At 49.0% G+C, this 24,720-nt stretch overlaps 1 protein-coding gene across 5 annotated transcripts in view; it reads left to right on the forward strand.

Annotated features, from left to right (window-relative positions):
- The window catches only part of TTC7B (tetratricopeptide repeat domain 7B), a 352,148-nt gene that overhangs the window by 20,412 nt on the left and 307,016 nt on the right, over window positions 1-24,720 (forward strand). For 3 of the 5 annotated variants that reach the window (XM_030558926.1, XM_030558927.1, XM_030558928.1), the window contains 2 exons: window positions 6,393-6,547; window positions 7,962-8,130. In XM_030558926.1, coding sequence (XP_030414786.1) covers window positions 6,393-6,547; window positions 7,962-8,130 — 324 coding nt within the window. Of the gene's footprint in view, window positions 1-5,790; window positions 5,876-6,392; window positions 6,548-7,961; window positions 8,131-24,720 lie in introns of those variants that run through there. The other 2 variants (XM_030558929.1, XM_030558930.1) reach the window with 2 other exon arrangements.

Below are 24,720 nucleotides of genomic sequence, written 5' to 3' on the forward strand. Positions count from 1 at the left end.
AGAGCTATCTGGCCAGGAATCTTCCTGCTGCCTTGCAGTGTGCATCAGACTCCAGCGACTCCCAACCTGCTCCTGCCCCAGCCTTGCCTGAGCCCCGTCCTTGCCCTCTGCACTAGCCTCACTCCAGCATCATCACTGACCCACTCCAGCCTTTCCTCTGCCTCCTCTTCCCCCGTGACAGATCCCTGGGGTACAACCTGGAACAGTGGGACAACTGTGCCCCCTTATCTCTTCAGCCTGAGACTATCTCTCACAATGCTTTGTTAGTGACAAGCAGCAAACCTCTCCAGGTGCTGTGATCACTCAGTCAACAACATGCAGGGAGTCCTGTGGCACCTTATAAACTAACAAACATATTGGAGCATGCGCTTTTGTGTATGCCTCTGACAAAGTGGGTATTCACCCATTAAAGCTCATGCTCCAATATGTCTGTTAGTCTATAAGGTGCCACAGGACTCTTTGCCGCTTTTACAGATCTAGACTAACACGGCTACCCCTCTGATACTTGACAACATGCAGGGACATACCCAGCTAAGTTGCATGAATGCTCTCTAAGCCAGTGGTTCTCAAACTTTAGCAATGACCCCTGTTTTGTTTTAAAAAAAATTTCAGAGACCCTCAAATCCCCCTTCTCAGCCCCAGGCCCAGTCCCTGCTCCACCCCTGCCCTACCTCTCCCCCCCAATCTCCTCCCCCCCACTCACTCCATCCACCCTCTCTCCATTGCTTGCTCTCCACCACCCTCACTTTCACCAGGCTGGAGTTGGAGCTTAGGGTGCAGGGTGTGGGCTTTGAGAGGGAGTTGGGATGCGGGCTCTGGGCTGGGGCAGGCGGTTGGGGTGCAGGATGGGGAGAGGGGTGCAGACTCCTTCCAGGTGGCGCTTACCTGAGGTGGTTCCCAAAAGTGACTGGCACATCTCTCTGGCAGTGGCTCCTAGGTTTGGGGAAGAGGGGTCAGGGGGTGTCAACGCGCTGCCCCTGCCCGCAGGCACTACCCCTGCAGGTCCCATTGTCCACAGTTCCTGGCTAATGTGAGCTGCAGAGTTGGCTCTGGGAGCACGGGTAGCGCATGGAGACCCCTTGCCCCCCAATTCCCCAGGGACATGCCAGCTGCTTCCGGGAGCGGCAGGGGGCCGGGGCAGGCAGGGAGCCTGTCTTAGCCCTGCTGTGCTGCTGGAGTTTTAGCACCTAAAATCTCCCTGTTTGGCTTCAGTACCCTATGGGAAATGGAGGAGGAGGAGTTAATCAGCAGGGTCCATGGACCCCCGAAGTACCTTGGAGACCACCAGGGGTCCATGGACCCTAGTTTGAGAAACATTGCTCTAGGCAATTCATGAACCATACACAGGAGAACACCTGCAAATCCCCCCAGCTTTGCACCCCAGAAATGTACCACTTTATTCTACTCAAGACCCTGTTGAATAGGGTGGATTTGATTTAAATCAAAGTGATTTAAATCAGTAGTCAGGAAGACTCAATTTAATCATGGATTTCTACATAAAAATGCATTCTTCTTCGAGTGCTTGTTCATGTCGATTCCAATCACGTGTGCACGTTGGCTGGAAGATTTTTCCCTTAGTAGCATCCGTCAGGTCGGTCTGGGTGCCCCCTGGAGTCATGCCCCTATGACACCTAATATATTGCCCTGCCGACCCACCACCCCTTCGGTTCCTTCTTACTGCCAGTGATGGTGGATGGAACTTCCCTTGGCTCTTGCACAGCAAGTTCTCTTCATTATTCTGTGTATATAGTTTATCTGTTTGTACTATCAGTTAAAAGTTTAGTATAGTGTAGTAATTGGGCATGTCACCCCAATTCCAGCGTCAGTGCCGTGGCATGCTGCGGTCCCTGGGATTTAAGAACTGTGTGGCTTGCGCTTTAGCGCATGCGTAAGAGTGACCCGCACTCATCATGTCTTAGGTGCCTGTGATTGACCTGTCCTCCTCATTATTTACCTCTCTACCAGCGTTTGTGTCATCTGCAAATTTTATTAGCAGTAATTTTGTTTACTTCCAGATAATTGATAAAAAATAGCCCATCCCCTCACAGGGTCCCTGAGCTTCAGCTCCAGCTTGAGCCCCAACGGTATACATCAGAATTTTATAGCCCCGTAGCCTGAGCCCTTCATATGGGTCAGCCATGGGTGTTTAATTGCAGTATAGCCATACCCTCCGTAATCTTTCCTCTGAAAGGCAGATGACAGAATCCTGGGGGTCAGTGAACATGTTTGAAGTGCAGTTTTATTGTAAGCTTGTGTCCGATTCTGTTACCTATTTTTCAGATTGATATTGGAACGGTTATTTGAATGAAATTTGAAATGAGGATGTATCCATGGGGGTGGAATATGACCTATAACGTTAGATACAGATCTCTTCTTTTTGTATCCCAAGTATTTTGTGAGTAGTGTCTTTCATTAGATTCAAAGTGTTTGCACTCATCTAGTCCGTTACAGTTTAAGCTATGTTTGAAGAAAAATAGAAAATACATAATTAGCTGCCTATAGCAAAGTAAAAAGGTACCATTCCATATCAAGTATTTTAAAAATATGCTTTCATTCTAGAGTTCTGGTACCTTTGAAAATGGTGCCTTATTGTATTGTAAATTTTATACATTTCAGTATATGTTCACTGTTATATCAGCACTTGCAGCAGGCCTATTGGTATTGATGCAAATTACATTGTTGGAATGCCTATGGTATGAATCATTATCAGTAAAATATTTATTGGATCAATAATACAAGGTTACTTTCTTGCACTTGCTGTTGTTATATGGCTTGTCCTCTTTTTCCTCATTTTCAGCATTGAATCATCCCTTATGCCATTGTTTTCTATTCTTTCCTTCTGAGCAGACTGTTACAGTTAAATGATTTTGTTGCAGTGTCGCTTAAGTTGCTTCAAAATGTGACGTGCTAGTGAAGTTAACCTTTCCTGAAAGAGGCAAGTGTCAGCACTACGTAATGTTTGGGAGCATATTGGTCTGCCATATCTTTATTTCTTCAGATAGTGTACAATAAAAATTTACCTGTAAAGTATTAGAATCTGCTTCAGACTTTGTAACTGATGTCCTAATTTTTAGAGTCTACCCTTAAAAAGCTGTAATGACCTTTTTGATTACAAGTTGCAGCTATTAAAGTCACAGTTTAAAATATCTTGATAATTGCAGAAAAACTCATGCCACTGGGAAAGATTTCCTTGCTTTGTAAACACAAGGAGTACTTTGTAAGCATTATTTAGTCTTGTGAATTTCATAAAAATGCTCAGTCCTTATGAGTGATGAAGCAAATACTAAAAGCCTCCTTAACCTGCTGGTTTCCTGCAGCAGTTAACAATGGGTTCCTTGTCTTTTACTAAATCAAAAGATCTTCTTTGCTATGAGACCCTTTCATTCGTGGTTTATTTAAGAGTTGAAACATTTAATTCAGGGTTATCAAATTCAGTGCATAAGGTGATTAGTTTGGTTGTAAGAGCTTCAGTGAGTACATTGTATTGAAAGTCCTCTCTGGACTATTTTTCAAAATATGTAAGTGGAAAATATTGGCATTTATTTCACAACTCTAGTTAGACTAACAAGCCAAACTAAACCTAAACTAACTCTAGTGTCACTGACACTATGGGTATGTCTACACTGAAATTAGGTCGAATTTATAGAAGTTGGTCTTTTAGAAATTGTTTTTATACAGTTGATTGTGTGTGTCCCCACACAAAATGCTCTAAGTGCATTAAGTCGGCGGACTGCGTCCACAGTACCAAGGCTAGCATCAACTTCCGGAGCATTGCACTGTGGGTAGCTAGCCCACAATCTATGCTGCCCATTGGAATTCTGGGTTGAGATTCCAATGCCTGATGGGGCAAAAACAGCGTCGCGGGTGGTTCTGGGTACATGTCGTCAGGCCTCCCTCCCACCCACCCTCCGTGAAAGCAACGGCAGACAATCGTTTTGCACCTTTTTTCCTGGGTTACCTGAGCAGACGCCATACCATGGCAAGCATGGAGCCCGCTCAGCTCACTGTCACCATACGTCTCCTGGGTGCTGGCAGACGTGGCACTGCATTGCTACACAGCGGCAGCTCATTGCCTTTTGGCAGCAGATGGTGCATTATAATTGGTAGCCATCGTCGTCATATTCCTGGGTGCTCTTTTAGTCAACCTCGGTGAGGGCGGTAAGGGGCACCTGGGCAGACATGGCAGTGACTCAGCCAGGTCATTCCCATCTTCTGCCGAGCACCCAGGAGATGACAATGCCTAGCAATCGTACTGCACCACCTGCTGCCAGCCTCAGAGGTAAAAGATAGGTGGATCAAAACAAGAAATTGACCCAATTTGTTTTGTGAAATCAACGGCCTCCTAAACCCAGGGTTTTGAGTTCAATCCTTGAGGGGGCCATTCTGTGTGACAGTTGTTTGTGTTTCTCCTTGATGCAAAGCCACCCTTTTTGTTGATTTTAATTCCCTGTAAGCCGTGTTGTCAGTTGCCCCAGCAAATCAAAAATATAACAGTGAAGCCAACAACTGCTTCTCTTAGCTCCCCTCCCCTTCAAGATATGTTCCTCACATGCTGGCCAAACAAGAAATGAAATTCAGAAGTTCGCGGGCCTTTTCCTGTACCTGGCCAGTGCGTCTGAGTTGAGAGCGCTGCCCAGAGCAGACACAATGGAGCACTCTGGGATAGCTCCTGGAAGCCAATACTGTCAAATTGCGTCCACACTATTTCAAATTCAACCTGGCAAGGCCAATTTCAGTGCTGATCCTTCGTCGGAGGTGGAGTAAAGAAATCGATTTAAAGAGCCCTTTAAGTCGAAAAAAAGGGCTTCATTGTGTGGACGGGTCCAGGCTTAAATTGAAGTAACGCTGCTAAATTCGACCTAAAGTCATAGCGTAGACCAGGCCTATGAAATAAAACACTTCTTCTGAGTACTTTGGGCTCATTGTTCTAGGAGTAAAATAATCAAATGTCAGTTTGCCTTTTGACAAAGGCATGTATAGGTTTCAACACAGGAATAGTTCTAACTCAAGCCATTTCCACATATTGCTGATGCCCAGAACAGTGACGCTTGCCTGCTAGTATATATAATTCAATACATTGGTGAATATTCAGGACAGGAGTTGATAAGAGCTGGCAACTCAGCACTGACTTATTTTAGAGAGGCTGGGTGCTCTACAAATCAGTAAGAGGAAGCTTTTTATCTTTGTATTATTTGGATACATACTGAGCAAAATTACTATTTTTTCTCTTTTGAAATGGGAAATGTACACCATTGATATGTGGATTGAAAGATTGTCCAGAGTTGTTGCTGCTTCTGTCAGGCCAAATGAAATGGTATCTGGCATCCTTTTGTCCTTTAGACATCTGCCTGTCACATTTAAGATCAGGATATGATACAGAAACAGCATTACTCACTCTGACTTCATAATTTCAGTGTACACAGGTCAGATGCGCTAATCCAGCTAGATCTTTTAGCAGTCTTAATAATGTCAAACATAAGGTGCTGATGATGTGTTTGTGAGACCTGACACAGTGGAAGGAAACTGCTTAGAATGGTATCAGAATCGCAAAGCCCAGTCTTATTACCTGTTTTGTTTAACGTGTAGGTGAAGGCACTTGGGAAGCTGATAAGGGTTACAGTTTTCTCAGCCTCCTGAGTTTCATAGCTTTGTCACCTTTTTATCAGACCAATATTGAGCCATTGTCTTGCTTTTTCCAAGGTCTGGAAAAATGGGAAACTGAATGACAGTTTTCCAAGATGAAAGTGCTAGTGTTGGCTGCTGGTTAACTTCCATATAAAATTCAAGTAGCTGGTCACCATCTGTAATGCCTTAATTGACCAGGAAATCCTGAGGGACATCTCCATCTCTGAGCTGCCACATAATCTGTATTCAGGTAGCAATCTTAATCTAACTATTGCAAGTATGATGTTTGTGAGATGGGGTAGGGCTTTCTTGGTAGCAAGTGCTTGCCTCTGGAATTTACTACTGCCAGAAATTCATCAAATGCTGAGTTTATCCATATTCGGAAAGCCCTGAGAGCTGCACCTCTTGTCAATGGTTTTTGATTTAAAAAACCAAAAGGTCATAGAGTACTAGATCCCAATTAATGGGAAATAGATTAGCCTTAATCTCTGTGACTATAATGCTATAGTGCTCCTATAATGCTTTGATAAGTATTTAAATGATACATCGAAGAATCAAATAATAAACACCACTTTTATAACACCGAGTTAAATCTGGGTCAGTGGCCCTTAATGTGTCTAGTTCTGCATTTAAAAGTCCAGACCTAAAAATAATTACCTCCCCTGCTGTATGCTTCCACTGTAATCTGTGTGAAATATCAGCTGGATAGAATGGCTACTACTGTTGTGAAGACTTTTTCCCTTTGACGCTGTTTTTTCTCTTTATAGATGACATGGCAGAACTTCTCCTTGGGGAGTCCAAACTAGAACAGTTTTTGAAGGAAAATCCTTTTAAACAGGGCACTAGTCCGCGGGGTCCTCGGCCAAAGCTGACCGAGGTCAGGAAACATCTCACTGCAGCACTTGACAGAGGAAACCTAAAGGTATTCACATAAGTCTGGAGAAGGGGTTAGAAAATTAAGGATATAGTTGGAAGTTAATTGGGAAGAAAAGCTTAATGAGATCTTCTGAGAGCTCAAATAATTCTCTGGTTACAGTGTTCTTGTTAAGCAATTTTATTGCTTCCAAAATATCTTCAGTATTTTGGGATTTGATCCCTTTAATTTGCTTATGGAATTTTGTTCAGACCATTTTTTCATTCTAATATTGAAAGATAACATTTAAAAGAGAGCTGTTGACCCCAGGGATGTTTAAAAATTCAAAAGAATTTTCAAGTTGTCTTGTGAACAGCTTATTTACACAGTGACATGATACTTGACATAAATAATGCATTTCAAGGAATAACAACACTTTGCATTCCCATAGTATCTTGCATTTGGTTATGTTAAAGTGCGTCACAAACATTACTGAAATAGTCTCACAGCACTCCTACCCCAATAAAGATCCCCTTCTATTAAGAAAACAAAATCAGTGTAAATATTCAGCACTGTAGTGAAACTGCAAATTTGTTCCATGTTTTCAGGATAACCATACAAGACATTTTTATCCTCGATTCTACTTGGAGCCCATTCTGGCCCACCTTTAGATATTCATCATCAAACTATAATGCTTGGTGTTGGATGTGAAATATATGTGTTCTCCCCTTCAAGGCACTTCACAATGCTCTCACTCCATACTTATCTGCTACTGCATATTACTATGTCTCCCTCTTCCCCTTTGCCCCACCAGTGATGCTATTTCAGCACTCTATTTGTCATCTTCCACAGCCATCTTTGAGATTTCTTCCATACCCTCCTTAAACTGATATGTGAGGGTACTGACCTCTCTTCATGTGATTTCTTTTTCAAGACCCTCCTCTCCACTTACAAGAAATCAACCAAATTAAAATGACTAGGCTGAGGAGCAGTTGGGGAAAGCCAGTGCATAATTACTAAACTTAAAATAACAGTGATGAATTTATAATTCATCATCTCCTACTCCTACCTTCATGTATTGGTTGTCATGTTAAACTTTCTGGGTGGCAAGGGTGTGTCATCTTAAAAGTTTGTACACCACCTGGCGCGCTAAAATCCTAATACAGATTCAAGGATGCTTACATAATGCAGATATGAAATAATGTATATTTCCAAGTGTAAAAATGACTGGTAGGAATAAAATCACTGTTCTGTAGCTTGGTGAGGGACTCTGTTTGTTTTTTTTCTGTAGTAGCCTCCCAAATATTATCTGAAAATTTAACTACAGAATAAAAATAATAAACTGTAATCCGGGAATGAAATATCTGCTGGAAAGGCTTCCAGAATATTGTGGAAATTACTAGGGTGCAGATAACTTTTTGTCATTTTTTTTACAGTGTTTTGCCTCAGAAAATATAGTTTAACTTATTCCTCTTTTTTCTAGCCAGAATTCTTACAAGAAGCCAACTTAATTATGGCCAAGTTAAACTATGTGGAAGGTGATTACAAAGAAGCTCTTAACACTTATGCCAGGGTTGAAGTCGATGACTTGCATCTTGTTGCTGTGCCTCCTTACAGGCTGAGGATGATTGCTGAAGCATATTCTACCAAAGGTAAGATTGCTCATATCTATTTATTAATTGTGGTTGATTCTTTCAAATAAAATATTTCTACTTTTATTATTTTTGACTGAAGGAAAATTTTTTCATACTATATCAGTTGACACTGAGCTTAGATACCAAAGTGATGGGTGCCTTAGAAATATCTGAAAGAAACATTCATCCCTTTAGATTAATTTAAATACTTGCTAAATTGGTAGGACTGTTATTTCTGTCAACATTTCCATTCTAGTCCTTCCCCCTCCATCCACCCATCCAAAACACATTTGTTAAGTGTTTATATCTTAACTGTTAAACCCCTTTCTGGCAAATATATTAGTAGTTTTTCAGCACAGATTCAAATGTTAAAATTGCACCCTCAGCCTAAATGTTACGTTTGTCTGAAATTTTTATTTCTTGTAGTTAAAACGTAGCACCTGCTATTACTATAATTAAAAGGCATTAGAGAAAAGAATTTGTCTCTATTTCCCCCTCAGTTTACTTAGTGCATTTGATAACTTTTTGTGTATAGTTAGTTTCACTGTTTCCTTTGTGGAGTCAGTTGCTTTTATTTGCTTAGATCTTTCACACACAACCTGCTGCCCTTAGATCAGTAATCAAGTTGGCTTTTTATCAACACTTGGCCAGCGGTTCCATAATAATAATAGTAGTAATCATAGTAATTATTAAATAAAATAACTGGTATGAATGGGAGGGTTTTCTTCTGTGGGATTTTATTTTGGATGTGTACTGATGTGGATTTTTTTTTATAAATGTATCCAAAAATTCAAATGATTTATCTTAATTTTCCTATCTGAGTGGTATCATATCAGTGAAAGTTGTAATGCTTGTGTTGTGTCTAAGGATGGCAGTGCCACTTCAATTTAGAGGCGTCTTTTATGAACTACGTACACACAGCCTGTAGCTGTGTTAATGTTTTGAGAATGCGGCAGTTTTGGCATAGTTTATGGAATTCACTATGTCTGGATGTTTTTGCTTGACTGGTGTATAAAACCTGGGTTTTGGAATGCATTTAAAATTTCTTGCTATGGCTCAATGAGTGCACAGTATCGTAAGTTATGTTTGCTGTCTTTCAAGAGATGGCTCAGTTGCATTTGCTGACAACTGATCAAAGAATATTTCTAACGTTAGTCTCGGAAAAGGCTGACTGTCTTCCACCAGCTCAGTTCCCTGCTGAGTGCTGACGAGTATCAGGTGTACTGTAGACAAAGGTGCAGGAAATAGCAGCCTTGATTCCTAGAAGAGAGAAAAATATACTTCCTAAATCATTGCAATATTTAGATTAAAGGAAGTGGTAGGAAATTGAGGATATTCTTAATGTACTTTTTAAAAGAAATCTAGAAACATACGTTAGATACTCAGCAAATCAAAAATATAACTGTGAAGCCATCAACTGCTTCTCTTGGCTCCCTTGGCTCCCCTCCCTTTTCTGCAGCCCAGCATCTCCCACAATTCTAGATGCCTGGGCTGCTCTCCTCCTCTCTCTCTCTCTCTCTCTCTCTGCAGCTCACAGAGGCAGATGACCTTTTTGGAGCCACAGGGTCTGGCCACCTCTCCTCTGCTCCTGCTTGCTGTCAGTTTTCTCTGCCTCTGAAGCAGCGAACAGTGGCAGTTTCTTTTACTCCTGTCCTTACTCTTTCCATTTTAACTTTTCTTCCCAGTTTTTTGGCAGTGCTTCTGCAGGTATACAGTTTCATCACCAGTGCCAAGAAAAGTTCTCTAGTTTCGTCCAGGAATTTATTTTCATGCTTCAGAGCTGTAGGAAGCCTACCATAGCGCTATGCTTCCAACTGCTAGGATTCCTGGTGTCATGCTTAGGGATCACTCCATGGGCACAATCACACATCAGAAGTCTTCAGGCCATCATACAAAACGTGTGGGACCACTCCCTGGAACACATGAAAGATCAAGTATGGGTTCCAATATAGGTATTCAACTCTTTGCAGTGGTCATCAGCCCATGATAATGTCTGTAAAGCCTTGCTTATCTGCTTCCAGATCCTTTAGTTCTTGAAAGCAGGTCTGGGGAGCTCACTTGCAAAATCTCTGGAGCAAGAAGGAACAGGCTTGCAGCATAAATCTCCTCCTATAGCTGAGATTGGTCAAGTTAGCTCCATGAAGGTTCCAGCCCACCCTGAGGGGAAACCACATCCTGATTAAATCAAACAATACAACTGTGATTGCATATTTAAACAGCTAAGAGGGAACAAGGAGTTGGGCACTACACGCAGAAGCAGTGGAAATAGTGAGGTGGGTGGGACCATTCCTCCTTTCTCTCAAAGTGATCCACATCAAAGGGGACCTGAACCAAAAGGCAGACTGGCTCAGCAGGCTCAGAGTCAACCATTCTGAGTGGTACCTGAATCAGAAGTTTTTCTATCTCATTGTTCAGATGCTTGGCCTCCCTTCAGCCAACTTGTTTGTGAATCATATGAACACAGAGGCCAAAATACTTCACAGGGGAGGCAGATCCCAGATCCCTGGGGGACAGTTGCCTTATTGCAGTTGGCTGCAGGGCCTACATGTTCTTCTTCAAGTGCATGCATATGTCTATTCCAGTTTAGGTGTATGTGTGCCCTGAGCACATCTGCAGTGTCCTATGATACCCACTCAAGACCATTGTACCTTGCAGTTTGTGGTCCTGGTGCTCCCCCCAAAACCTTTGTGGCTGCAAGGTATCTTCTAACCCTGCTGGTACCAAGCTCCCCAGAGGGTCAGGGCTCGGCGCTGCCAGTGCCCTCAAGCAATAGGAAATCAATGCCAGCACCTCATCCAGCACTGTGTCAGCTGTCCAAGGGGAAATCATCTCTGACAGTCTGAAGGTCCTCTAGGTGGCCTTCAATGGCACCCAGTGGCACGGCATCCTCTGGTCTCCACAGTGCACTTCTTCCTCCTCATCAAACTCAGACACAAAAGTGTACTCACTCTGCCAAAGCAGCAGACCCTGCTGCTCTCCATGCTATTCCTACTCCATTACAGCACTGAGTTCATCGGGACCTCTGGGTGCCTGGCCACTGTACCTACCCAGCATGCAGTGTCCCTTTTGGAACCGTTGGGGGTTTCCCCAACCTCAAGGGACATTTTTGAGATGCTCTTATTTGGTCATTTTGGACAGTAGAGCACCCCCGGTACTGCACAGGGATACCCTGGAACCAGTTTCCTGTAACGAATAAGGCACTGAACTCCAAGAAGCCCTGTAGGCTCCTGCGGACACTGAGATACCAATTGAGGCTCCCCATCAGGGTTTAGCTGCCTCCTCATCCTTGCTGAATAAGGCCATAGTGGCACCCGGGGTATCTCCACCTCCAGATGACCATAAGGTGTATCGGGACCTACTAAAATGGGTAGCCTCAAATCTAGGGGTCCAAGCAGAAGTGGTTAAGGAGGTGACACATGGCCTCCTGGATATTCTGTCACCAGCGGAGTCCAGAGTGGTCCTGGTGCTGCACAATGCCATCATGAACCCTATTAAAGCCCTCTAGCATACCCCTGCCTCATTTCCACTGATGGTGAAATGCTCAGAGCATAAATACTTTGTTCCAGCCCAGGTACAAGTTCCTCTTCACACACACCTCCCGCCCTTCGGATCATGGGTGGTTGCGGTGGCCAATGAGGGAGCCCTCCAGGGACAGCCAAGCTCTATGCCCAAGTCAAAGGACCTTAAAAAGCTAAACCTCTTTGGGTCCAACACTTACTCTTCAGTGGGCCTGCAACTTTGTATAGCAACCCAGCAGGCCCTGCTGGAGAGCTACAACTTCAACATTTGGCAATTCTTGATTAAATGCAAGGATCTTCTTCCCCAGGACTCCAGAAAGGAGTTTTCATCCCTAACTGAGGAAGGGAAAACTATCTCGGGCCTCCTTGTAAGCAACCCTGGATGCCACTGTCTCTGCGGCTGAATCAATGGTGACTGCGGTGACGATGTATAGGAGTTCCTGGCTGCAATCCTCAGAGCTCCCTCAAGAGGTATAACAGACCATCCAGGACCTCCCATTTGAGGGATCTTCTTAGAGCAGATGGATCTTAGGCTGCATGACCTCCGAGACTCCTAGGTGACTTTGAAATTCCTGGGGCTCTGCATACCGGCAGGGGCAAAGAAGCAATGCAGTTTGCAGCAGCCAAGCCATTACTTTTTTCAGACAGCCAGGCAGGACCAACAGATGTGAAGGAACAGAAGTTTAGGCACAGGCCCCCTTCCCAGTCATCTTCAACAGGCCCTACGCAGTCTGATGCCAGGCATCCTGGATTGTCAAAGCATTCATTTTGACAAGATAATTGAGGTTGATATATCAGTCCCTTCTACATTGGATCCAGCTACCCACTTGTTTTCCAATCACCTTTCCTATTTCTTGGATGCCTGGATCCAGATTACTTCAGACCGATGGGTCCTCAACACCATAGAACTGGGTTACGCCTTCCAATTCCTATCCATTCCACCTTGTCCCGCCCTCCCTCCCTCCTGCCCTCTTTACCCTCCCTCTGTCCGTCTTCAGGGACACTTCTCACAAGCTCCTGTTGGAACAAGAAGTCCAATCGCTCCTTCGGGTGAGAGATGTGGAGCAAGTGCCCTCCCATTTGAGAGGAAGGGGGTTCTAGTCCCACTACTTCCTGATCCTGAAAATCAAGAGGGGTGTGTGTGTGTGTGTGTGTGTGTGTGTGTGTGTGTGTGTGTGTGTGAGAGATCTCAGACCCATTTTAGACCTGCACAGTCTCAACTAATATCTCGAGAACCTGAAGTTCTGCATGTTCTCCTTGGCCTCCATCATCCCTTTGCTGGATCCCAGGAATTGGTATGCCACTCTCAATCTAAAGGACGCTTACTTCTACATTTTGATCTTCCTGGTCACAGACATTTCCTAAGGTTTGTAATGAACCAAAGTCACTAATAGTTCATGGTGCTCCTGTTTGGCTTGTCGGCTGCCACACAGGTTTTCACAAAATATATGTCGGTAGTAGCAGCCTGACTAAGGAAAAGGGGCATCCACGTATTTCCATACCTCGATGACTGGCTGATAAAGGTCTGGTCCAGAGCTTGAGTTGAGGCTGACGTCTGTCTCATTCAATCAACCTTCAATGCATTGGGTCTTCTGTTAAATTTTCAGAAGTCCACCCTGATCCCAGTCCAGAAGATAGAGTTCATAGTGTCAGTACTTATCTTGGTGCAAGTGAGAGCTCTGCTTCCAAATGACTGGTTCCTCGCTATTGCATCCCTGATAACAATCTCTCTGAAGTCATCCGATCTCGATCACATGAAAGTGCCTGAGCCTCCTGGGCTACGTAGTATCATGCACACGTAGTGCAACATACAAGGCTACAACTCAGACCTCCGCAAACCTGGCTAGCCATGGTCTGCTCTCCCTCTCTCCATCACCTGGACTCAGTTCTCATGGTACTGGCCCATGTTCTAGACTCACTGCAATGATGGTTGGACAGCCACATCGTATGTGTGGGAGTACCGTTTTCAAGATCTCACTCGTCCGTGTCCCGGGTATGCAACGCATCAACCCTCGGTTGGAGAGCCCACTTAGGACCTATCCAAACCCAAGGCTTTGAATCCAAGAGCTCTCCTTGCACATCAGGTCAGAGAACTCAGGTCTAGCATGCCAGGCGTTTTTACTTCACTTGACAGGCAAATCTATTTCAGTCCTCACAGACAATACGATGGCTACGTTCTACATAAACAGTCAGGATGGTGCGCATTCTTCCCCCCATTCCAGGAAGCAATCCTACATTTGTTCACTGCTTCCTACTTCCCAGTCAACCAGAATTGTGGGAGATTCTGGGCTGCAGAACAGAAAATTCGTACTGATAATTGTCTTTCTTCTAGCAGCATCTCTAACAGTTCTACCCACTTGATGACTCATGAGTCTAGGGTCAGGTATTAAGTGGAATCATTATCAGATGGTGGTCTTCCTGATCTAATATACATATTTTTTCATTATCTCTGGAATATTTGTTAATGATGTTATGCAAGTTTTACAGCTTGGGAATAGCTCATCAGACAGCAAGCAGGAGCAGAAGAGGTGTGGCCGGACCACTAAAATGCTGATCCACCTCTGTGAGCTGCAGAGAGACAGGAAAGCAGCCCAGATGTCCAGCATTATGGGAGATGCTAACAGGAAATTATCAGTAAGAAATTTTCCATTCTTATAATGGTGGAGGAAATGGCCCGGAAGCCTTTATGAAGACTGTTCTTGCCCTGAGAGTTAGTAGAGTCTCCCTTCATCTAAAAAGATGTTCATGGAGATCTGTGGTCCCTAACCTTAGAAGAAAAGCTTTGGTTGGTTGGTCGGTCAGATTGGTTGATGCCTGCTGGCTTTTGTGGGTTTATTAGAATGTGTGTTTCTAGTTGAGCTGGAGGTTCAAGGATAATAGGAATGTAGGTTGGGGCAAGGATATTAAATACATTATTTTCTTAGTGCTTAGTAGGATAGTGATATCAGCTACAGAAAAGCCTAAGGAAATGATTAATGGCCATTTGGTGTTTGAATTAGAATTAAAATAGGACAAAAGAACTTGGAGCTGAGTTGTGCAGTTAGAATTTGATGTGTTATGGTTGAAAACTTGGTTGTATGGGGAAATGCAGTGGAAGCTTAGTGTTTCTGAGGGAGAATAGACTGATATTTGTGATGGAGCTTAAATAGTCAAGTTAATAATGGAAGAAGTTCTGTTTTTCATATTTGCTTATGGAGCACCCAAAGTGTTCCTGGTGCTCTGTAGAACACCAAGGAAGACAATTCTTGCTCCAAGGAACCTAGGGTCTAAGCAATATGAAATATACCATAATGCGTCACTGTAAAATAAGACTTTACATTCCTTAAAAGAAAAAGGAAGCTCCTTCATGAGTTTTCATAGAGCAGTTGTCTGAATGCAGTCTCTGCCAAGTTGGTTGTTATCAAAACACAGTGCAAAAGTTCATTAAAGAGCATTTAAATACAATAGCCTGTAGCAGAAAATCTTAGCATGCTCTCTCTCTCTCTCTCAAACTTGAAGATTCAGTGTTTTCACACCCCCACAATGCTCAATTTAGAATAATTCTGTCATCAAACTAGAGAACAAAAATCATCTGCGGGCTGCATTGCATTTGCAAAGAATCTGAAAATCATTGTTATATAATGAAGGGATCTTCATTCCTTTTAACCCTCCAGTAAAAGTGCAACTTAGATCATGGTACTGCTTTTATCTCTAGCTAAGGAGATACATGACTGTAAGAGGACTCAAATGAAAGACCATGCCTGTGTAGTATGGGATTTATTGATAGTAAATAAGTTAGAGGTTAAAAGAAACATCTGTTCCATTTTATTATGTATGGGCTCTTTTATACTGCACTCATCACCGTAGTATCTGAGCACCTTCTAGTAGTGCATTAAACAACGTGACTAATATTTCTCACATTTTTTTCTCTCATTCTCTCTCCAGGGGGAGAAATGTGTGCCGTGGAGTGTTTTGTTTTGGATTTAAAAAAATATATATAATACATAAGTATTTTCCTCTAAGTTTGCTAGAGAAGGCATGGTCAAAGAAATACTACTTGCACTTACAGCAGAAGGTGAAGTTTGTGATGATCCTTAGTTCTTGTTGCGAGTTCATTCCACAGTCTTGGGTTGGTGCCCAAGGAAGCTTTGTCTCCTGCACGGATGAGTTTTACCCTGGGACAGAGAGTTCCATTGTGCCAGGGGAGTGAAATTGTCAATCAGTCTTAATCAAATGTAAGATTGCTGCTGTATATTACTGTTTTGTCTTGAATCTGTATTTTTTTACCCATGTATGAAAATATGGACAAAAATTAACAAGTAAACCTTGACCTTGACATAATACTTCCATTTCTAAAGCATCCTTCATAGGAGGTTCTCGGAGTGCCTTAGAGTCATAAATGAAATTCTTCTTCAAGTGCTTGCTCATATCCATTCCAATTAGGTGTGCGCGCGCCACGTGCACGTTCGTCGGAAGATTTTTACCCTAGCAACACCTGGCAGGTTGGCAGGACGCCCCCTGGTGTGGCGCCGCTATGGCACCGGATATATACCCCTGCCTACCTGTCTGCTCCTCAGTTCCTTCTTACCGCCCGTGTTGGTTGTTGGAACAGTGGAGCACGGCTTAGCTGATCTCCACTTTCCTAGCTATTCACCGTTCTAGTACTTATTGTATATATAGTTCTTCTTCGAGTGATTGCTCACATCCATTCCAGTTAGGTGTGCGCGCTGCGCGTGCACGTTCGTCGGAAACTTTTTACCCTAGCAACTCCAGTGGGCCGGCAGGTCGCCCCTTGGAGTGGCGCCGCCATGGCGCCCAATATATAACCCTGCCGGCCCGCCCGCTCCTCAGTTCCTTCTTACCGCCGTGTCGGTCGTTGGAACTGTGGAGCGCGGCATAGCTGTCCTTCACGTCCCTAGCTCTCCTTGTTATCTCTCGATTATCTCTCGTACTGTTAATTAGATTGTTGAGTGTAGATAGTAGTACTTAAGTTAAATAGGTTGTAAATAGTTCTTCGCCGGGGGCTTAGCCCTTCCCGGCACCGGGCTCATGCCTGGTTCGTCGGACTTCAAGCAGTGTGCGGCCTGCAAGAAGCCTATGCCCACCAGCGACCCCCACGACACATGCCTGAAGTGCCTGGGGGAATCGCACAGATCGGACAAGTGCCGCATCTGCAAGGCTTTTAAGCCAAGAACAAAGAAGGAGAGGAATCAAAGACTCCGAACTCTCCTTATGGAGGCGGCACTTGACCCGGCGGCTTCGCAGGCCGTGATCTCGGCACCGGCACCGGATCGCACCGGCACCGAAAAGACTCCCTGGCACCGACCTTCTCCGGCACCGGGGACAGAACCGAGGCCGTCGAAGTCTGCTACTCCGGCCAGGCAGACCCGACTGGAGCGCCCGGCCTCAACACCGGCCGCGGCGCCGCCGGCACCGTCGACTCCGGGCCCGGCGGGTCCGTCGAGTCCGGTGCCGCCAAGCTCCCCCATGAGATCTGGGGTTGAGATATTGGTCCCATCCACGCCGGAGACCTTCGCCTCGGCTCGGGACCTCATAGCCCTGACTGAGCCCACTCAGCAGCCACCCCCGGTACCTCCGGTGCGGGTCGTGTCCAGAGGCAAGCCCATGATGTCGGCACCGTCTCGGGACTCACGCTCACGATCGATGTCCCGACGCCACGGTCGCTCCAGATCCCGCCGGCGCTCGCAGTCCCGGCACCGCTCCCCTCGGCGGTACCGGTCGCACTCGCGGCGCCAGTCGGCCTCAAGACGGTCGCGGTCGGACTCCAGCCGCCGATACCGGCACCGCGACTCCAGGAGCCAGTCCCGACGTTACTCGCCGCACCGGTTGACCTCCCGGCACCGAGCTGGTGGCAGGTCCCGGTCTCGGTCGACCTCCCGGCACCGAGCTGGTGGCAGGTCCCGGTCCCGGTCGACCTCCCGGCACCGAGCTGGTGGCAGGTCCCGGTCCCGATCCCGGCACCGAAGCGGCGGCCGGTACCGGTCTAGATCCCGGCACCGTGATAGAACCCGGTCCCGGTCCCGATCCCGGCACCGTTTTGACTCCCGGCACCGGTCCCCGGCACCGAGACATTCGTCCATGCCGACCCGCGCAGACCCTTACCAACCAGGGTCAGCCCCGCCATGGCCTTCTAGACAGCCGTCGGTCTCTTCCCAAACGGACAGCGGGTATGAGCTGGGCACCGACCGGCAGGCGGCGCTATTTAGCGATCCGCCACAACAAGACCAAGGCCCGCAGCAATGGGGGTTCTGGACACCCTGGGCATACCATCAAGCCCAGGGGCCCCAACAGCTCCCTGCTAGGCCTGCGATGGCGGAGCGCAGGGCGCCGGAAGCCTCATTGTCTCGCCCCCCTCCCTCCCCGGATGGGGAGGAAGGGTCCAAGCAACAAGACTCCGCTCTGGCTCCTGAGGCAGAGGCGAGGGCCGAGGGAGACCCTCCATTAGACACTCTCTTGCCGGGGGTCTCCTCATCCTCCTCCCCTGATGAAGCGGTGGCTGGTACCTCCTCCAACAGCCCCCCCCCGCCCCCCGCTGGATCTCAGAGCGCACCAAGACCTCCTCAGGCGAGTAGCTCAGAATCTGAGTCTGCAAGCCGAGGAGGTCTCGGAAATAGAGGATCCGATCGTCACCATCCTCTCAGCAGATGCTCCCACCAGGGTCGCCCTGCCCTTCGTAAGAACCATCCAGGCCAACGCCAACACCATCTGGCAGTCTCCGGCCTCCATCCCCCCTACTGCGAAGGGCGTCGAGAGGAAGTACATGGCCCCTTCTAAAGGCTATGAGTACCTCCATGTACACCCGACACCGGGTTCCCTGATGGTTCAATCGGTGAATGACAGAGAGCGTCATGGGCAGGAGGCTCCAGCCCCCAAATCCAGAGAGGCCAGGCGAATGGACCTCCTCGGCCGTAAGGTATACTCGGCTGGGGCACTGCAGCTCAGGGTTTCGAACCAGCAAGCCCTGCTGAGCAGATACGCCTTCAACTCCTGGGTGGCAGCAGACAAATTCAAGGAGCTGCTGCCGCAAGACGCTCGCCAGGAATTTGCAGCCATCTTGGATGAAGGCAAGAAGGTTGCACGCACGTCCTTGCAAGCTTCTTTGGACGCCGCAGACTCGGCTGCCCGTACCCTCGCGTCGGGAGTAACGATGCGTCGCATCTCCTGGCTGCAGGTTTCTGGCCTTCCGCCGGAGCTCCAGCATACCATCCAGGACCTCCCTTTCGAAGGCCAGGGCCTGTTTTCTGAAAAGACAGACCCCAGACTCAAGAGTCTGAAAGATAATCGGGTCATTATGCGGTCCCTCGGGATGCACACACCGGGAACGCAATGCAGACCCTTCCGGCCACAGCAACAACAGCAGCGCAGGCCGTATTCCCAGTTCCGCCAGCAGCAGGACCTTAACAGGCGCCGCGGCAGGAATGGAAGGCGCAGGCATTCGGGGAACCAAGGGGGGCAGAACCAAGGCTCCTCTAAGCCCCCGCCTGGACCTAAGCCTTCATTTTGAAGGTGCGCTTGAGGGCGCAGTAACAGTTTCCCCCATGGATCCTTCCTCCCCGTTTTCCAACCGCCTTTCGTTTTTCCTCCCGACGTGGTCCCAAATAACTTCGGACCGCTGGGTCTTACGCACGGTGCAGACGGGATACCGCCTGCAGTTTGTATCATTTCCTCCTTCCCGCCCCCCTTCCTCGTCCCTCTTCAGGGACCCCTCTCACGAGCAATTCCTTCGGCAGGAGGTGCAGACGCTCCTCAGCAAAGGAGCTATAGAGGCGGTTCCGGAAAACGAGAAAGGCAAGGGGTTTTATTCCCACTACTTTCTGATCCCCAAGGCCAAGGGAGGCCTCAGGCCTATCCTCGACCTGCGAGAGCTCAACAAATACCTGGTGAAGTTGAAGTTCCGCATGGTATCCCTGGGTACCATTATCCCATCCCTGGATCCGGGAGACTGGTACGCCGCCCTCGACATGCAGGAGGCGTATTTTCACATTGCCATTTGGCCACACCACAGACGTTTCCTTCGCTTCGTGGTGGGCCCCCTTCATTACCAATTTGCAGTCCTCCCATTTGGCCTGTCCACGGCCCCGAGGGTGTTTACAAAATGCATGGCAGTGGTTGTGGCGCATCTTCGGCGCAATCGTATCCACGTGTTTCCTTATCTGGACGATTGGTTGATTCGGGGCACGTCGGAACAACAAGTCCGCAGCCACGTCCGAGTGATCACCGGCATGTTCGCCACTTTGGGCCTCTTGATAAACACGGACAAGTCCACCCTGATTCCCACGCAGAGGGTGGAATTCATCGGGGCCGTGCTGGACGCCACTGTGGCCAGGGCCTTGCTGCCATTGCAGAGGTTCCAGGCCTTGTCGGCGATCGTTCAACGACTGCGGACAGCCCCCTTGACATCAGTGCGGACATGTCTAGCCCTGTTAGGCCACATGGCGGCTTGCACCTTTGTGACCGGTTACGCTCGGCTCCGCATGAGGCCCCTCCAGTTGTGGCTCATCGATCATTACAGGCCGGCAAGACAGCCGCTAGACATGCTAATCACAATCCCCCAAAGGGTGTTAGATTCTCTTGGCTGGTGGCTAGACCAGTCCGTGCTATGTGCGGGACTCCCTTTCCACCCACCTCAGCCCTCGGTGTCCCTGACAACGGATGCCTCAGATCTAGGCTGGGGGGCCCACCTAGGGACCCTGAGAACGCAGGGCCTGTGGTCCCAGGAGGAGGCTGGGTTGCACATCAACATGCGGGAGTTGAGAGCGGTCCGCCTTGCTTGTCAAACGTTCTGCCATCAGCTTCAGGGTCGTTGTGTCGCAGTATTCACCGACAACACGACGACCATGTATTATATCAACAAGCAAGGCGGCACCAGATCCTCCCCCCTGTGTCACGAGGCGATGCGACTCTGGGACTTTTGTGTAGCCCACTCCATTCACCTCACGGCTTTCTTCCTCCCTGGAGTATGGAACACGCTGGCGGATCGATTGAGCAGATCCTTCCTGTCGCACGAGTGGTCCCTTCGCCCGGACGTCGCCCTCTCCATCTTCCGGAGGTGGGGTTATCCCCGGGTGGACCTCTTCGCGTCCAGGGGGAACAGGAAGTGCCAAGCGTTCTGCTCCTTTCAGGGCAGGGAGCCCGGGTCGATAGCGGATGCCTTCCTTATTCAGTGGTCGACCCACCTGTACTATGCGTTTCCCCCGTTCCCTCTGGTCCACAGGGTCCTTCTGAAGGTGCGCAGGGACAGGGCTCACGTGATCATGGTAGCCCCGGCATGGCCCAGGCAGCACTGGTACCCCATGCTGCTGGACCTGACCATAGCCGACCCAGTTCCCCTGCCCCTTCACCCGGACCTGATTACCCAGGAGCACGGGACCCTCTGTCACCCGGACCTGCAGTCGCTGCACCTAGCGGCGTGGCTCCTGCGTGGCTGACTGGTTCTGAGCTGCGCTGCTCCTCGCCGGTGAGGGAGGTGCTTTTGGGCAGCAGGAAGCCTTCCACGAGAGCGACATATTCGGCCAAGTGGAAGCGTTTCTCCTGTTGGTGCGTGGAGAGAAATCTCCGCCCTATGGAAGTTTCGGTGGCCGACATCTTAGACTACGTTTGGTCCCTCAAACAGCAAGGTCTGGCCATATCATCGTTGCGAGTCCACCTGGCAGCTATCTCCACCTTTCACCCGGGTGCGGATGGTCGCTCTGTTTTTTCTCACCCGACGGTGTCTAGATTCCTTAAGGGGCTGGAACGTTTATACCCTAACGTCCGTCCCCCTGCTCCAACCTGGGATCTTAACCTGGTGTTGTCCCGGCTCATGGGACCCCCCGTTGAACCGTTAGACACTTGCTCCATGCTTTTCCTCTCTTGGAAGACTGCCTTTCTAGTAGCTATCACCTCAGCTAGGCGGGTGTCGGAACTCCGGGCTCTTGTGGTAGACCCCCCGTATACACTCTTCCACAAAGATAAGGTGCAGCTGAGACCACACCCTGCCTTTCTTCCCAAGGTAGTCTCGTCCTTCCACATCAGCCAAGAGATATTCCTTCCGGTTTTTTTCCCGAAACCTCACTCCTCAGGCAGGGAGCAGCAGCTCCACTCGCTTGATGTCCGTAGGGCTCTCGCATTCTACGTGGAGAGGACTAAGCCCTTCCGCAAATCCCCCCAGCTTTTCGTGGCGGTAGCGGACCGCATGAAAGGGCTTCCTATCTCCTCCCAGAGGTTATCCTCTTGGGTGACGTCCTGCATCAGGACCTGCTATGACTTGGCCCATGTCCCTACGGGCTGTGTGACTGCGCATTCTACCAGGGCTCAGGCGTCGTCGCTGGCTTTCCTCGCCCGTGTGCCCATCCAGGAAATCTGTCGGGCAGCGACCTGGTCATCGGTCCACACCTTTGCTTCCCACTACGCCCTGGTCCAGCAGTCAAGAGAGGACGCGGCCTTCAGATCTGCAGTGCTCCATGCCGCGACTTCTCACTCCGACCCCACCGCCTAGGTATGGCTTGGGATTCACCTAACTGGAATGGATGTGAGCAATCATTCGAAGAAGAAAAGACGGTTACTCACCTTTGTAACTGTTGTTCTTCGAGATGTGTTGCTCACATCCATTCCACACCCGCCCTCCTTCCCCACTGTCGGAGTAGCCGGCAAGAAGGAACTGAGGAGCGGGCGGGCCGGCAGGGTTATATATTGGGCGCCATAGCGGCGCCACTCCAGGGGGCGACCTGCCGGCCCACTGGAGTTGCTAGGGTAAAAAGTTTCCGACGAACGTGCACGCGCAGCGCGCACACCTAACTGGAATGGATGTGAGCAACACATCTCGAAGAACAACAGTTACAAAGGTGAGTAACCGTCTTTTGTATAGTTATAGTTGTAGTTTATACTTTAACTTTTATTAATGTAGTTAGTGTATATACTTAGAGGGTTGGGGATTAGCCCCTTCCCCTCTCCCGGTGCCCAGGCCCATACCTGGTTCACCGGGCTTCAAACCGTGCTCAGCCTGCTGCCGGCCGATGCCAATGGGAGACCCCCACGACTCCTGCCTAAAGTGCCTGGAGGAATCCCATCTCACAGATAAGTGCTGGATTTGTAAATCGTTTAAGCCGCGGACAAAAAAGGAGCGAGATTTTCGCCTTAAGCAGCTCCTAATGGAGGCGGCCCTCACTCCTCCAGCCTCAGCACCGAGTGCCACACAGTCCGCGCCGGGGAGAAGTGCCTCGTCGGCACCGGAGACCGCCGGCACCGCCAAGACGCCCCGGCACCAGCCGGCACCAGCACAGAAGACAGCCCGGCACCGCTCCCTCTCCCCACGTGCCAAGAAGGCCAAGGCTCCTGTGGCTCCAATACCCGCACCGCAGTCAGAGCATCAGCCAAGACCGAGTCGCCCGGCACCAACAACTGCCGCGGCACCGGCGATCCCGGCACCGTTGATTCCGGCCATGCAAGAGCTGTCGAGTCCGGTGCGTGACAACTCCCCGGCACATGCCGCGGTAGAGCTTCTCGTTCCCACCACGCCAGAGACCTTTTCAACGGCGAGGGAACTCATTGCTCTAACGGAACCCACCCTCCCTCAACTCCCGGCACCGCCGGTGCGGGTTGTTGCGTCAGCGGGGAAGCCGGCCCTGGTCAGGCCACCTTCCGTCGACGCCGCAGGCAGGCACCACTCGAGGTCGAGGTCTCGCCAGCGTTCCCGATCTCACCGCCGGTCCCGGTCGCGCAGTCCTGGTATCGGTCCCCTTCTCGGTACCGGTCGTACTCGTGGCACCGCTCAAGATCCCGCTCCCCGGACTGGTACTCCAGATGGTGGTCCAGCTCCCAGCACCGTTCTCGCCGCAGCCGCTCTCACCACCAAGCTTCACGATCCCAGTTGACCTCCCGGCACTGCGCTGCTCGCAGGTCCCAGTCAATCTCTCAGCACCGATACGACTCCCGGTACCGCTCTCTGGCACGGCACGATGTACGGTACCCTGCGCATGGGGCCCCTCCTCATGTGCACTCTGCTCCGCCATGGCCATCATGGCACCCATCTGAGTCTTTGCACGCTGACAGCGCCGTGTATGGGGACACAGACCCACAGAGCCGTCTCCTTCAGGAGGCTCAGGGCACGGAACAAGCAGCTCAGTGGTCCTTCTGGACGCCTTGGGCATATCATCAGGCCCAAGTCGAGCCTACAGTATCATCTCGTTCCGTCTCGTTGGAACACTGAGCACCAGAGGCCACTGTTAGCCACCCTCCTCCAGCGGGTACAGACGACTTGGCTCTGGCACCGGACCCCCAGGTGTTCCCGGACCGTGAAGTTCCTCAAGAACAGGAGTCACTGCATGATCCAGTCGTGCCGGGCCTGTCTTCCTCCTCATCACCAGACGAGGCAGTGGCTGGTACCACCTCATCGGGCCCGCCCCCGATTGACCTCCAAGCCCACCAGGACCTTCTAAGGCGAGTCACCTTAAATATCAACCTCCAGGTGGAGGAGGTCCCGGAGGTGGAAGACCCGGTCATAGACATTGTCGGCAGATGCACCAACTCGCGTGGCTTTGCCATTCATATGGTCTATCCAAGCCAAAGCAGACACCATTTGGCAATCTCCGGCGTCTATCCCTCCTACGGCCAGAGGCGTGGAGAGGAAGTGCATCGTACCCTCTAAAGGGTACGAGTATTTATATACCCATCCTCCGCCATGCTCTCTGGTCGTTCAATCTGTGAATGAGAGAGAGCGCCATGGCCAACAAGCTCCTACCTCAAAATCACTGGAGGCTAGAAGGATGGATCTATTGGGGCCTAACGTCTACTCCGCCAGAGGCCTCCAACTGCGAGTGGCCAACCAACAGGCCCTACTCAGCAGATACATTTATAACACCTGGCAGTCGGTGAGTAAATTCGTTGAACTAGTCCCACAGGACTTCCGCCCAGAATTCCAAGCCCTTCTGGAGGAGGGGAAGAAAGTGGCACGGACTTCCCTGCAGGCCTCGCTTGATGCTGCTGATTCGGTGGCCAGAACCGTAGCCTCGGGCATGACAGTGAGGAGAATATCGTGGTTGCAGGTCTCGGGTGTACCCCCCGAACTGCAACACATTATTCAGGACTTTCCGTTTGAGGGACAGGGCCTTTT

The sequence above is a fragment of the Gopherus evgoodei genome, chromosome 4 (genome assembly GCF_007399415.2).
Source record: "Gopherus evgoodei ecotype Sinaloan lineage chromosome 4, rGopEvg1_v1.p, whole genome shotgun sequence".
NCBI classification, from domain to species: Eukaryota; Metazoa; Chordata; order Testudines; family Testudinidae; genus Gopherus; species Gopherus evgoodei.